Source organism: Lactuca virosa, chromosome 2, assembly GCF_052849685.1.
Source record: "Lactuca virosa cultivar CGN04683 chromosome 2, Lactuca_virosa_CGN04683_v6, whole genome shotgun sequence".
NCBI classification, from domain to species: Eukaryota; Viridiplantae; Streptophyta; class Magnoliopsida; order Asterales; family Asteraceae; genus Lactuca; species Lactuca virosa.
The window spans coordinates 56307362-56322500 of record NC_136427.1 but is presented as its reverse complement, the minus strand read 5'-3'; the positions used below and the strand labels follow the sequence as shown (position 1 = coordinate 56322500).

General features: G+C 40.1%; 1 protein-coding gene across 1 annotated transcript in view; it reads left to right on the top strand.

The window, feature by feature from the left end:
* The window catches only part of LOC145156349 (secoisolariciresinol dehydrogenase-like), a 6374-nt gene extending 4884 nt beyond the window's left edge, over positions 1-1490 (top strand). The window contains exon 2 of the mRNA XM_079075761.1: positions 602-1490. Coding sequence (XP_078931887.1) covers positions 602-1388 — 787 coding nt within the window. The 3' untranslated portion in view covers positions 1389-1490. The remainder of the gene's footprint in view (positions 1-601) is intronic.
* Positions 1491-15139: the final 13649 nt, after the last annotated feature.

Below are 15139 nucleotides of genomic sequence, written 5' to 3'. Positions count from 1 at the left end.
TATATAAATATAATATATGATGAAAGATGATGTAAAAAATATATTTTAAGTAAGAAAACTTTATTACGTGTTATATTCATATATGAACGATATTCAAACTATAAAAAAAGTTAAAAATATATTTTATTCATAAGTGAATAACGAATATATTGTAATAAAAATATGATGGATTTTTATTCACTTATGTATAACGAGAGCTGAAAGTCTATTAAAAATAAATTTTTTATTTTATCTTAAAACTATATCAATATGGATGTCTATTTATAAATAATAAAAAATTATGAATTTTGATATATTTAAAATAATTTTTCGATAAAAATAGTTTTCTAAAAATCAAAAAAACAAAAAAAAATATGTTTTTGTGTATATATTAAGGTAATGATTAACATAGTTTAATGAAACATGTTTGGTTCGAAACACATGTGTATACGTTATCTATTTCCGCCGGTTCGCCTAATTGTTTTGCGGCAAAATAAATGTGTGGCTGAGAATGATTCCCTCATTCTCAACCTTTTTTTTTATCAATTGATTTTTATTTAGATTTTATGAATTCTTTATTCAATTATGACATAATGAAATTATTACCACCTATTTTCTTTAGGTTGAGAATGAAAGTAGCACTCATCACCGGTGGAGCTTCAGGAATCGGTGAGGCAACTGCAAGGCTATTCATCAAACATGGTGCCAAAGTCGTAATTGCTGATATCCGAGACGACTTAGGTCACTCCGTTTGTAAGGATATCGGCCTTGACAGTGCTACATTTGTCTATTGCGACGTGACTGTTGAATCTGATATTGAAAATGCTGTCAACATCACACTTGCCAAATATGGTAGGTTAGACATAATGTTAAACAATGCAGCCATCGTAGATGATGGGAAGCCTAATATTCTCGATAATGATCAGTCAACTTTCGAGAGAGTCATGAGCGTCAATGTTACTGGTGTATTCCTAGGAACCAAGCACGCAGCTCGAGCCATGATCCCAGCTCGAAGTGGCAGCATTATTATGATGGGAAGTGTGGCTGGAAGCATTGCAGGAATCATCTCTCATGCTTATACGAGTTCAAAACATGCAATCGTGGGGCTCACTAAGAACACTGCTGCCGAGCTTGGCCAGTATGGGATTCGTGTTAATTGCTTATCACCTTATTTCATCCCTTCAGCATTTACCGCAAAGTATATACGAGATTATCCTGATAAATACTCGAAAGTGTATTCAAACCTGAAAGGGATCGTGCTTCGTGAACAGGATGTTGCAGAAGCTGCTCTTTTTCTAGCTAGTGACGAGGCCAGTTACATGAGTGGGCATGATCTGATACTTGATGGAGGGTTTAGCGTAATAAATCCGGCTTTTGGCCTATTTGCACGAGCTTCCCCTATCGAGTAGCTATGATGTGTTTAGACGTTCTATTTTAGTTTGGTTAAAAGACGTTACATGTTAATAGTAACGTTAGCGCATGCATTTATCTAAATAAATTCTCCATCATCGGTCACTAGATTCTTTTTTCATTCTTTCAAGGTTCCTAACTTCAGTTTTCTTATTTAAAATGATACCATTTTAATGGATATTGTCTTATTGTTGCTAAATTGGCATGTTTTTTTGGTCCACCCTGTAATCAACGTGAGAATCTACATGAGATGTCAACTTGACTTTATTAACATCACAACTTCACTACCTTGTGTGATAACGCAAAGGAACAAAAGCCAGAGACCACGGGTAGATACATTCACGTCTTGCTGTTGAAGACGATCCACCTTTGGATTTTGGTTAGTGTGCTCAACGAAATTATAGAGGGCGTCTTCCCCTCGTCTCTCTCTTTTCAATTTTGGGATCTACGGTTAAACACCTAGGACACATCACACACGTAACTAGTGTAATACCCGTTCGGTAGACGGGTTTGCCAATAAATGAATTATCGTTTCGTATTTATATAATCTCACTATCTATACAATTTTGGAAACAACAACCAAAATATTTCAAGTATAACATCCTACTTCCAACTTATTTCTATTACAATGTAACAACCAAAAGCAATGTAAAATTGTTTAGAGTTTATAATAATATCAATAAATGCATATTTATCCCGTGAATAGATGGGTTTGCCAATGAAGAAATTTCCATTTAGTGTTTCCTCAAATACACATGTAGATTCTACATAATTTCTACCTTATTATTATTTTATTTTTTGCATCTGAACACTACTATTTAGAAACAATTTTTAACACCATTAATATCAACATACTTTGACAGAAAAACAATAGGGAAAATGCTACCGAAGCACAACGAAGCTAGGTTATCGTGACTCCAGGTGGTTCGCTCGATGCTAGTATTTAGAACCAATGAATTTTTGCGGTTCCAAAACCTGTGAGTTGGGTTATTGTGACTTCAGGCGTTTTGTTTGATGATATAGTAGCATTTCCACATTGGCGTGGGGGAGAATGTTCATCATCGACATGTTGTCCAAGAAGATGAAATATGTCGGTTGAAATAGACATGTGGGTTGCAGGAGACCTGTCAGTTGATATAGACTTGTTGCTTGAAACAGACATGTCAATTGAAATAGACTTGTCGGATGAAACAAACATGTTGGTTGAAGTAGACATGTAACTATGATGTTTAGTTTTTTGTGTTATATGTGGTATTTTGGGGAACTCACTAAGCTTTATCTTAAAAATGTGGATTAAATGATTTCATGTACTTTTCTGATCGTAGGAAGGCGAAGGCGTGACTGAACACTCATCGGCAGTTTTAAATTTCAATATTTTCGCACGTTTCTATTTTATACTCTCGTTTGGATATTTAGGTTTTGACTATCAAAGAATGGTTTTCCTTGTGAATGAATGAATGTTTTAAATGAAATATTATCTATTAAAAATGAAAATTTTGGTTTGAAAATCAGGACGTCACAAGTTGGTATCAGAACTCTATTTGAGGGATTTGGATGAACACTCGTGGACTTCCAAACTTAAAGTAGGATCCGAGAGTTTTCACAAACCTTTTTGAAATGAAGTTTTATAAACAAGAGAAAGAAGAGGCGATGTGTACAGTCAGCCGTAGCTCAAAAAGGAAAGTGATTTCCCAAAATATCCATACTTGTTATATATCTATCGATATGTGTTCTGTTAGAAATGCATGCTAGTAAGTAGGCTAAGGATCTTTCAATAATTATATATTAAAATTTCTTGATAATTAAGATGACTTGTAGCCTAGGAATTTCTTGTTATTTCCTAATTGAAGTTTATGATGATATTGTTAGTTTCTAAGTGTATGCTTATGTATTGTATATAATTAGGATTTTATAGCCTTATAATACTTGATTTAGCCTTACTTCATATTCCTTTTTTGGTTGTGGGCTTATGGTAGGATCGTTTATTTGACCATCTATCCAATCATGGGTTACGTACAACTTCCATACATGAGGCCACCACCGATGTTAGCAAAGACTTCAATCGTTATCAGAGTGTGGATGGAAGAAATCCTAGAATGAGAGTCGAGGAAGGTTAGCTTGTGGCTCTTTTAAGTAGATATGTATGTATTAGTACACCTAGCAATAGTCGAGTATAGTGGCTTGGGATCCTTGAGGCAATTCTTGGGATGAGTACAAATAGGTGTGGAAGGTAATATGTGCCCGTACTACCGAAACCACATGATTCGTACATGGATTAGGAGGAGTCGAAGTGGTTACTATGGAGCATATAGATGGTAGATAGTATGGTATGATATTATAGTTTGTTTGTAGCTTGTTTTCATCTCTTCAGTCTTATGGTTAGGGTGGACAGGATGATAATGATTTTGGTATTGTTCGAGCCTATGTGGCCATGATAGATTAGGTTCTGAATGGTGCAGACCAGTGCGAGTTGGTTGATTCTAAGATATCGATGACCTTGTTTGAGGTAGTAGCACTTTGATTCATGAGACTCAAGTAGGAAGCAAGTGTGATGATTAAGATGTGGATTGCAGTCTTTTCCAAGATGGTCAGGCGATGCTTTATATTGTCGTTTGCTACAAAAGGTTGTATTTTCCAACTTTCCATGTTTGAGTGAGAAAAGATTGGATTTTTATCAGTCAATAGATGGAAGAGGGGGAAGGTGTTTACCACACTAGCATCTGCCCTGAGGAGGCATGGTCTGGCTCATTGCGTATCGTGTTCGTCTTACAATGAGGAGATGATACAAATTTGGTTGTTTCATTGGTTCGTTGGCCGTGGTGGAGGCCATGTTGCAAGTTAACTCTTCGATCTAGTTGAGAGAAGAGCGGGTGTCTCCGACATAGTTTGATTATATTATTCTGAAGTTAGGATTGGAAGTTAAACGGGGGATGATGGGGATGGTGCATGGTCAGAAACCATTGGTAACTAAGGGGTCTAAGTCTTTTGATGTTCATCATTAGGTTAGGAAAGTCATAGTCAATGCGGCACATTTGGGAAGACGCGTAGAGGAAATGTCATGCTCATGTGTCAGGATGTTCCTATTACAGTTATGAAGATAATTATAGACGGGACTATAAGTAAAGGAGAATAGAGTTTATGTATGTTCGCAATCTCCATGAGGTATGTCAAGGATATTGGTCTCTAAAGTGTCGGAGGAATGGTGTGATATCAAACACTCGTCATGGTGGCGTATATGTTTCTTCTATGTTTTGGTGGTGTGTTATTATTCTGTTATTTCTTGGGTTTGGTGGTATGATTCCAGCGACCCGAATCCTATCTTGGTCTGTCTTTTCGGATGCAAGTTGTTCGTTTAAGTCGATTGTGTATTTCAAGGGCAGTAATGTTACATTAGGAGCATCAAAGTTATACGTAAGGAAATGTGAATTTTTCTAGTTGTCAAGGGGCAATGCAAAAGTGAATTACATAGGCTTAGAATTTTGACTTATCTCAATTGCTTGTTCTTGTCTCATAGGGTTTTAGGGAGGAGTCGATTATTCGAAGGACTATGTGCTTCCGTATATTTTTACTAGTTTAGTTCTAGGCCTTGAGATTTTAGGATGAGAAATGAAGGAAACTCCAACCCTTAGTGGGGGATGTGACAACCCGATATTTCAAGTCAATGTAATGTTCAAAAAGTCAAATAATATTAAACTATTTTTGATGAAATAAAATGGCGTAAAAAATGAAGTGTTCTAAAGTCTTATTTGGGTTGCATAAAATTTTAGATATATTGTCAAGGTTTCCAAATATATAAAGAACACCCAAATCCGAGTTATAACGAAGAAGTTATGACCAATCGAAAATTCGCGACACAACCGGTAAAACACTGTTAAGCGTAAAAACTGAAACTTCAATAAAATACTTTTTAGCCTTAGGTATCTAAACGAAAGTCGTAGATTATGTTAAACCGTGAGCATACATAAAAAGAACGCCCAAATCTGACTTCGTATGAAGAAGTTATGATTTTTCTAAAGTTTTAGAACAGCAATAGACAGCTAAAAACTCGAAATAAAGATAGAGCGATTTGTAGCCGACGCAACCTAAACGAGAATTGAAGGTCTCGACAATAGTAGTACAACGGTAAAAAGACAGACGGAAACGGACATCGGATGAAGAAGTTATGGATTTTTATCGGAATTATCCTGTCCCGACCTATTTAAAATATAATATTAAAAATTAAAGTCAAAATTAGCCGACGGAGTCTAAATGAAGGTTGTATAGTATATTCTCACCTACGCGTGGATATAAAGAATGTCGAAATCGGAGCTCGTATGCGAGAGATATGAATTTCTGAAGTTCGAGGCACGCACACCAACCTTATCCGAAACTCACGACGTGAGTCTATGACTGATGTGTGCCAGAACAAGACCACCAGGCGTCGCTTCTACAGACCGGAATCACAACGTGAACTACCCCATGTTCACGACGTGAATCCCGAGAATTCACCCTATAAATAGCATGCGAGACTTCCGACTTTCCTTGCTCATTTCACTCTTCCCTCTCACTTCTACTCCACGTTTAGCACCCCGAGACGATCCCCACTTCCCGGTTTCATACCTCAGTCCCGACGAAGGTCTGAAGCGCCGAGAATCCCGAGAAACTTACCACTTCTCGGTCGAAGTGCTGCCTGAGAAAAATCTTGTTTCCCTCGAATCATCACACTTTCCAGGTGAGTTCATACCCCCACATTTTCACGTCTTTTTCATGTTTTAGGGGGGGGGGGGGGGAAATACAAGTGAAACACGAGATAAACCCACACTTAAAATACACATCGTTAGAAATGTTTTCAATTACTTTATCTAGATTTTGTTTATGGATGTTAAACAACATTTATACCAATGTTACACTTCACATGCAAAGTTGATATTACACCAAGTTTTTATCATCAAATGGAACACACTTTCGGAAAAACTATAATGGGTATAGTTCATGGGTTATTCATTACATCTTTACGTAAACACTGTGAAAATAAAATACTTTCATCTACATGAAATATAGACTTTTCTTTTCGTAAATCGATTAATACTAAGTGTTGTGAGACATTCAGCTTCAACGTACTCACAAGTACGCATTTTAAGTCCTGTATTATAAACCACAATCTCTTGGAGGGAGAGCGTGATACTTGTGTATAGATCTATACGGGATTGACAATACCGCACCTAAACTGTTAGCTACAGTTAGACCAGCAGGTCTGGGGTGACAAACATCATAACACTACAACGCCTGAAGAACGTTGTTACAGGCAGTCTGGGTCAATAGCATGGTTATAAAACTCACACGGAAGTATTAAAATAAGTTTGATTTACGAGACTCTTGAATGCATTCAGTAAATACATTATTTGAGTATAAATACACTTCCACCATTTTTGAGCACAAAAGATACTATTGCACTCCAGCCTTTGGAACTTTTTTTTAAACTATATGTAGAAAATATTGGATTTTCTGGAAAACACGTTCAATTATTTTTACTAAAGGACATACAAATTTAAGTACAAAAACGCTTATGAACTCACCAACTTAATTGTTGACACTTTTTCAAAACTACTTGTATTTCTCAGGGAATCAGTAATATAGGTAACCATCAGCTTTTGGAGAAGGAACGCTAAGGCGTCTGTTATCAAAACATTTTTAAATCATCATATTTGTAATATTCTTTTGAAACATGTATTACACGCAACAATGTAAGTTTTTATTATATTTATGATGGTTGTGTTTACTTTCTTTACAATATTCAACTGTTATGATACTACGTGAAGTCACACACCCCCGAATGTTTCCGCCATTCTGGTTTGGGGGTGTGACAGATTGGTATCAGAGCATTGTTTATAGTGAACTAAGTATATCGAACCACATAAGATATACAAACTATAAATGCAAAGGGACCAAAAACCCTCTGACAAAACGTTTTCATAAACGATACTTTTAATAAATTAAAATGATATATATATTTTTTTATAAAAGTAAAAATACACGCATGCATCGGTCTCGTATCATAGCAAAATATTTATAAAAGTATTAAGGCAAGTTGCGACACTACGACTAGGCCTCGGGGTATGTAATCAAATCGAGAATAAATATAGCCTGATCAACTATATTTATCATGGATGTGACCAACGTATGTCGAGGAACGGTCGTACTAAGCAACAAGTCGAAAACTTACCAAAGAAAATACTAGAATCAAACTTACAAATTTGAAATACTATAGGAGTATCTTATAAAACCATAAGAGCTATAGTAATCGTGCGAACCTCGATATTTAGTTAAATTTAGGAAATCATCAAATAAATAAAAATTTTATTTATCAAAAATTACTTTTTTACTCCCGAGTTTTTATAAAAATTCTCTTGCCTCTACTTCTCGACTAGAAAAATGGCAGGATTTCACATTCCCGGGGATCCCTACTACCCTAACCAGGGTAATGGAGGCTGGATTGAAGAGGACCCAGAGGAAGATCCCGAAGAGATTCCCGAGGAGGAGCCAGAAGAGGATTCCGAAGAGGATCCCGAGGAAGACCCAAATGAAGAGTCAGAAGAGGAAGGAGATGGGGGGAGCACTGACTCGGAACCCGAGATCTACAATCCTCCCCGAGGAGCAGCAAATCCCCAAAGGAACTTTCAGGGCCCGGTACCTCGCTGGGCTGTGGATCTGAAGCGCTGGAGCAGGGAACAAGGGCAACGCCCACCCTACGGCATGGCACGAGGCTTTTATAACCTCAGCAATGGGGGTTCAGCTGACAGAGCACTCCATGTCATGGTTCGTCGCATTGCCAACCAAGGCGAGCAAGCAAGAGCAAATTCCAGCCAACTCTTGGACATTGGGGCCACCGCTGCTGTCACTGCGGTACGTCTTCGTCGTCTGGACGAAGAACATGAGCGGACAATAGAGCACACCTTATCCCTTCAGAAAGACATTACTGCTGCTAGATCCGAAGTAAGGGAGTTCCGTAAGAACCAAGCCGCAATGGAGAGGCGTATCATCGAGGTTGAACGACAAGTAGCCCGAGCTAAGGCTTCCACAACCACATACCATGGTTCGCAGCGTGCTAACCGCTCGGAGTAGAGCGCGTACTACTGGCGCTATATTTATACCTATCGGCCAAGTGTTGGTGTTACCTTTTCTTGTATAAATGTAAACCCGACGGATTGTGAGTACACAATTCGGAGGCCGGAATGCTGTCAAATTTTCCCATTTCATTGATGTACCCTAGACCTATAAAAGGTCAAATTTTCCTGATCGTTGTATCATATACTAATATCAATGAAATTGACACGCATTTATTATTTCCTTGAGTATTCCATTTAATTCTTAAAAGAATCATACACTTATTTGTTTTTGAAACTTTCCATTAACATGCAAAAACCAGAAATGTTCAGAACCAAAACTTATAATACTAAAACCTTCCATAATCATTTCTAATGACTTATCAAGGATTCGTCTCTTAACTTGTGGCAGAATCATGCCACCAAGAAGAAATCCTCGACGCTTCAATAATACAGGAGCACCAACACCACCTCCACCACCCCCTCCGTCGATGGATGCTGCTACCTTTCAGGCTGCTGTAACAGCTGCCGTAACTGCAGCAATGGCACAAATGAGTAACAACGGATCGGGAGGAGGAATAAATAGCTCTAGTAATGGCCAAAACCAGGGACGCTCTGGGGAATGTACTTACAAAGAGTTCTCCAATAGCAAACCCATTCCCTTTAATGGAACCGGGGGAGTGATGGCTCTATCCCAATGTATAGAGAAAACGGAAGCCGTGTTCGAGATATGCTCATGCCCCGAAGAGAGCAAAGTAAAATTTGCCGCCTGTACTTTCTCCGAACGAGCCCTAACGTGGTGGAATGGCCACGTCAAGTCACTAACTCTGGTGGTGGCAAACTCCATGGGTTGAGAGAACCTGAAGCAAATGCTACTGCGAGAGTACTGCCCAAGGGGCGAGATCCAGAAACTTGAACAGGAATTTTGGGAATTGACTATGGTGGGCTCGGACATCACAACCTATACGAATAGGTTCAGTGATTTGACAATACTTTGCCCAGGGATGATGGCCCTAGAAAGGAAGAAGGTGGAAAGGTATATCTGGGGGCTGTCGCCCTAGCTCCGAGGAAGTGTGCTAGCTTTCAAACCCACTACGTTCGACAGTGCCAAAAAACTGGCACAGTCCCTCGTCGATCATGGGGTCTGCCAAGATGTCACGACTATCGTCCCGGAACCAACCAAAGGAAGCAACAACAATAACAACAATGCCAACAACAACAACAAGAAGAAGTTTTGGAACAAAAGCAAAGGTCAAACTTCGCAAGAACCTTCAAAGAAACAAATAGTGGCGGTCCATGCTGCTACTGCCCCCACTGATGTCCCTGTTACCCCTACGCCGGTAAAACAATATTCTGGGAACCTACCAAAGTGCAACAAATGCAATTACCATCACAACGGGAATTGCCGTGAGATGCACTGTAAGAACTGGGACAGGAAATGGCACACTGCTCGTTTCTGTAGGGCACCGGCGCGACCAATCACCCAAGTTCCTGGTGCTGGAGTGAGCCAGGCATGTTATGGGTGTGGGGAAACTGGGCACTACAAGAGGAATTGCCCTAAGGCAAAGAATGCTGGCGGTGTACGAAGAGTGTTGACAATATGGCAGAACGAGGCAATAGCCGATCCCACAGTGGTTACGGGTACGTTTCTCCTCAACAACATTTATGCATGCATACTCTTTGACTGTGGTGCGGAGAGAAGTTTTGTGAGTCATAAATTCAAACACTTACTTAATCAAAAACCCTAAGCACTCAATAAAATATTCACAGTAGAAATGGTAAACGGTAAAACGAAAAGCGCAAACGATATGTACATAGGCTGTACGTTAAATTTAAATGAACACTCGTTCCAAATCGATCTTATGCCGATTACTATAAGAAGTTTTGATGTCATCATCGGTATGGACTGGCTAAGCCTTCACCATGCCGATATACTTTGTCACGAAAGGGCTGTTCGCCTCAATCTGCCAAGCGACAAAACTCTTATCATTTATGGTGACAAACCTGGTACAAATTGACAAATCATCTCTTGCGTCAAAGCCCAAAAATACCTTCGCAAAGAATATCATGCCTTCCTAGCCCACGTGGTGGACAAGAAATGAGAAGTGAAAGACATTAAAGACATTCCGGAAGTCTGCAATTTCCCAGATATTTTCCCAGAAGATCTTCCAGGAGTCCCACCAGAACGTCAAGTCGAGTTCAGGATCGACTTGATTCCAGGAGCTACCCCAGTAGCAAAATCGCCATACCGTCTCGCACCGGCAGAAATGCAGGAATTATCTAGTCAACTGAACGAACTTCTAAGCAAGGGATTCATTAGACCGAGCTTCTCACCATGGGGAGCACCGGTCCTGTTCGTAAAGAAGAAGGACAGATCTTTTCGCATGTGCATCGATCACCGGGAACTGAACAAACTCACGATCAAGAACCGATATCCTTTATCGCGCATAGAAGATCTATTCGACCAACTACAAGGAGCGAGCTACTTCTCAAAGATCGATTTAAGATCTGGGTACCACCAGCTACGATTTCTGGAAGGAGATATTCCCAAAACGGCATTCCGGACTCGCTATGGTCACTACGAGTTTGTAGTGATGCCCTTTGGATTGACAAATGCACCGGCAGTGTTCATGGACTTGATGAACCGAGTATGTTATCCTTTCCTGGACAAATTTGTGATCGTATTCATAGATGATATACTCATCTATTCAAGGAGCAAGGAGGAACATAGCCAACACCTCCGACAGATCTTGGAAACATTAAGGACAGAAAAGCTTTACGCAAAATTCTCAAAGTGCGAATTTTGGATTTGGAAAGTATATTTCCTAGGTCACGTGGTCAGAAAGGAGGGGATACACGTGGACCCTTCCAAAATCAAGGCAATCGAGAATTCGACAACTCCAAGGACTCCAACGAAAATCCGGCAATTCTTGGGCCTTGCTGGGTATTACCGAAGGTTCATACAAAACTTTTCGAAGATTGCCAAACCACTTACCACCCTGACTCAAAAGGGTGTAACCTTCAATTGGGGAGAAAAACCAGACACTGCGTTCCAAACACTGAAGCGAGCTCTGTGCAGCGCACCTATATTATCCTTGCCAGAAGGAACAGAAGAATTTGTGGTCTACTATGATGCGTCAAACCAGGGACTTGGATGTGTCCTAATACAGCAAGGGAAGGTCATCGTCTACGCCTCAGGACAACTGAAGACGCACGAGGTAAACTACACGACGCACGACCTCGAATTGGGAGCAGTAGTGTTCGCCCTAAAAATCTGGAGGCATTACCTTTACGATACGAAGTGCACCATCTTCACCGATCAAAAAAGCCTCCAGCATATCCTCAATCAGAAAGAACTCAACATGAGACAAAGACGGTGGGTGGAATTACTAAATGATTACGAATGTGAAATTCGTTATCACCCCAGAAAAGCCAACGTGGTTGCAGACGCTTTGAGCAGAAAGGAGTACTCGGGCCTCCGAGTAAGAGCATTAACCACGACCATCCACTCACACCTGTCCGCACAAATCAAAGAAGCACAGGAAAAAGCCTTGAGGCCAGAGAACGTGGCAGGTGAAGCATTGAGAGGAATGGACAAAAACCTTGAAGTCAGGGATGACGGAGTTCGTTGTCTCATGAACCGGATCTGAACACCAAAATTTGGTGGATTCGGGGATGTTGTCATGAACGAAGCTCATAAAACTAGCTACTCCGTACATCCCGGCTCAGACAAGATGTACTTAGACCTCAAGAGGTTGTATTGGTGGCCGAAAATGAAAGCCGAAATAGCTACCTTTGTGGGCAAGTGCCTGACTTGCGCTAAGGTTAAGGTAGAATATCAAAAGCCCTCGGGACTACTTCAACAGCCAGAGATACCCGAGTGGAAGTGGGAGCGGATAACCATGGATTTCATAACCAAGTTGCCTAAGACTACGGGTGGACTCGACACCATTTGGGTTATCATTGACAGATTAACCAAATCCGCACACTTCCTACCAATAAAAGAGACAGACAAACTGGAGAAGCTGACAAGGATCTACATTAAAGAGATAGTGCGCCTTCACGGAGTACAGACAAACTGCCGATTCACATCACGATTCTGGCAGTCGCTGCATAAAGCTATGGGAACTAAGCTGGACATGAGTACAGCCTACCACCCACAGACAGATGGCCAGAGTGAAAGGACCATTCAAATGTTAGAGGACATGCTAAGAGCTTGTGTGGTAGATTTTGGTAAGGCTTGGGATACCCATTTACCATTAATCGAGTTCTCGTACAACAACAACTATCACACTAGCATCAAAGTTGCTCCATTCGAAGCCCTCTCCGGTCGTAAGTGCAGATCACCTCTATGCTGGGCTGAAGTGGGCGACACGCAACTAGCAAGAGGTCAAGTACCAGACAGTACTCTCACTGGCCCGGAAATCATAAGAGAAACTACTGAGATGATTATCCAAATCCGAGAACGATTAAAAGCTTCAAGAGACAGACAAAAGAGTTATGCGGATAAAAGACGGAAACCCTTGGAATTCCAGGTTGGGGACCGGGTACTATTGAAAGTCTCCCCTGGAAGGGTTTGATACGTTTTGGAAAACGTGGGAAACTCAACCCTAGGTATATCGGACCATTCGAGATCGTTGCCAGGATCGGCCCGGTGGCGTACAAACTTCGATTACCGCAGGAACTCAATAACGTACACCCTACCTTTCACGTGTCGAACCTAAAGAAGTGCTTGTCAGATGAGACCCTCGTCATCCCTCTGAACGAAATTGAAATCAACGAGAGTCTCCACTTTCGTAGAAGAGCCTGTAGAAATCATGGATCGGGAAGTTAAAAGAACTAAACAAAGTCGCATACCCATTGTGAAGGTCCGTTGGAATGCCAAGCGAGGACCTGAATACACCTGGGAGCGCGAGGATCAGATGAAACAAAAGTACCCACATATTTTTCCTACTCCATAAACTCTGTCTTAGATTAAATTTCGGGACCAAATTCCCTCTAACGGGGGGATGATGTGACAACCCGATATTTCAAGTTAATGTAATGTTCAAAAAGTCAAATAATATTAAACTATTTTTGATGAAATAAAATGGCGTCAAAAATGAAGTGTTCTAAAGTCTCATTTGGGTTGCATAAAATGTTAGATATATTGTCAAGGTTTCCAAATATATAAAGAACACCGAAATCCGAGTTATAACGAAGAAGTTATGACCAATCGAAAATTCGCGACACAACCGGTAAAACACTGTTAAGCGTAAAAACTGAAACTTCAATAAAATACTTTTTAGCCTTAGGTATCTATACGAAAGTCGTAGATTATGTTAAACCGTGAGCATACATAAAAAGAACGCCCAAATCTGACTTCGTATGAGGAAGTTATGATTTTTCTAAAGTTTCAGAACAGCAATAGACAGCTAAAAACTCGAAATAAAGATCGAGCGATTTTTAGCCGACGCAACCTAAAAGATAATTGAAGGTCTCGACAATAGTAGTACAACGGTAAAAAGACAGACGGAAACGGACATCGGATGAAGAAGTTATGGATTTTTATCGGAATTATCCTGTCCCGGCCTATTTAAAATATAATATTAAAAATTAAAGTCAAAATTAGCCGACGAAGTCTAAACGAATGTTATAGAGTATATTCTCACCTACGCATGGATATAGAGAACGTCGAAATCGGAGCTCGTATGCGAGAGATATGAATTTCTGAAGTTCGAGGCACGCACATCAACCTTATCCGAAACTCACGACGTGAGCAAGAGACTCACGACGTGAGTCTATGACTGATGTGTGCCAGAACTAGACCACCAGGTGTCGCGTCTACAGACCAGACTCACGACGTGAACTACCCCATGTTCACGACGTGAATCCCGAAAATTCACCCTATAAATAGCATGCGAGACTTCCGACTTTCCTTGCTCATTTCACTCTTCCCTCTCACTTCTACTTCACGTTTAGCACCCCGAGACGATCCCGACTTCCCGGTTTCATACCTCAGTCTTGACGAAGGTCCGAAGCGATGAGAATCCCGAGAAACTTACCACTTCCCGGTCGAAATGCTGCCCGAGAAAAATCTCGTTTCCCTCGAATCATCACACTTTCCAGGTGAGTTCATACCCCCACATTTTCACGTCTTTTTCATTTTTAGGGGGGGGGGGGAATACAAGTGAAACACGAGATAAACCCACACTTAAAATACACATCGTTAGAAATGTTTTCAATTACTTTATCTAGATTTTGTTTATGGATGTTAAACAACATTTATACCAATGTTACACTTCACATGCAAAGTTCATATTACACCAATTTTTTATCATCAAATGGAACACACTTTCAGAAAAGCTATAATGGGTATAGTTCACGGGTTATTCATTACATCTTTACGTAAACACTGTGAAAATAAAATACTTTCATCTACATGAAATATAGACTTTTCTTTTCATAAATCTATTAATACTAAGTGTTGTGAGACATTCAGCTTCAACGTACTCACAAGTACGCATTTCAAGTCATGTATTATAAACCATAATCTCTTGGAGGGAGAGCGTGATACTTGTGTATAGATCTATACGGGATTGACAATCCCGCACCTAAACTGTTAGCTACAGTTAGACCGGTAGGTCTGGGGTGACAAACATCATAACACTACAACGCCTGAAGAACGT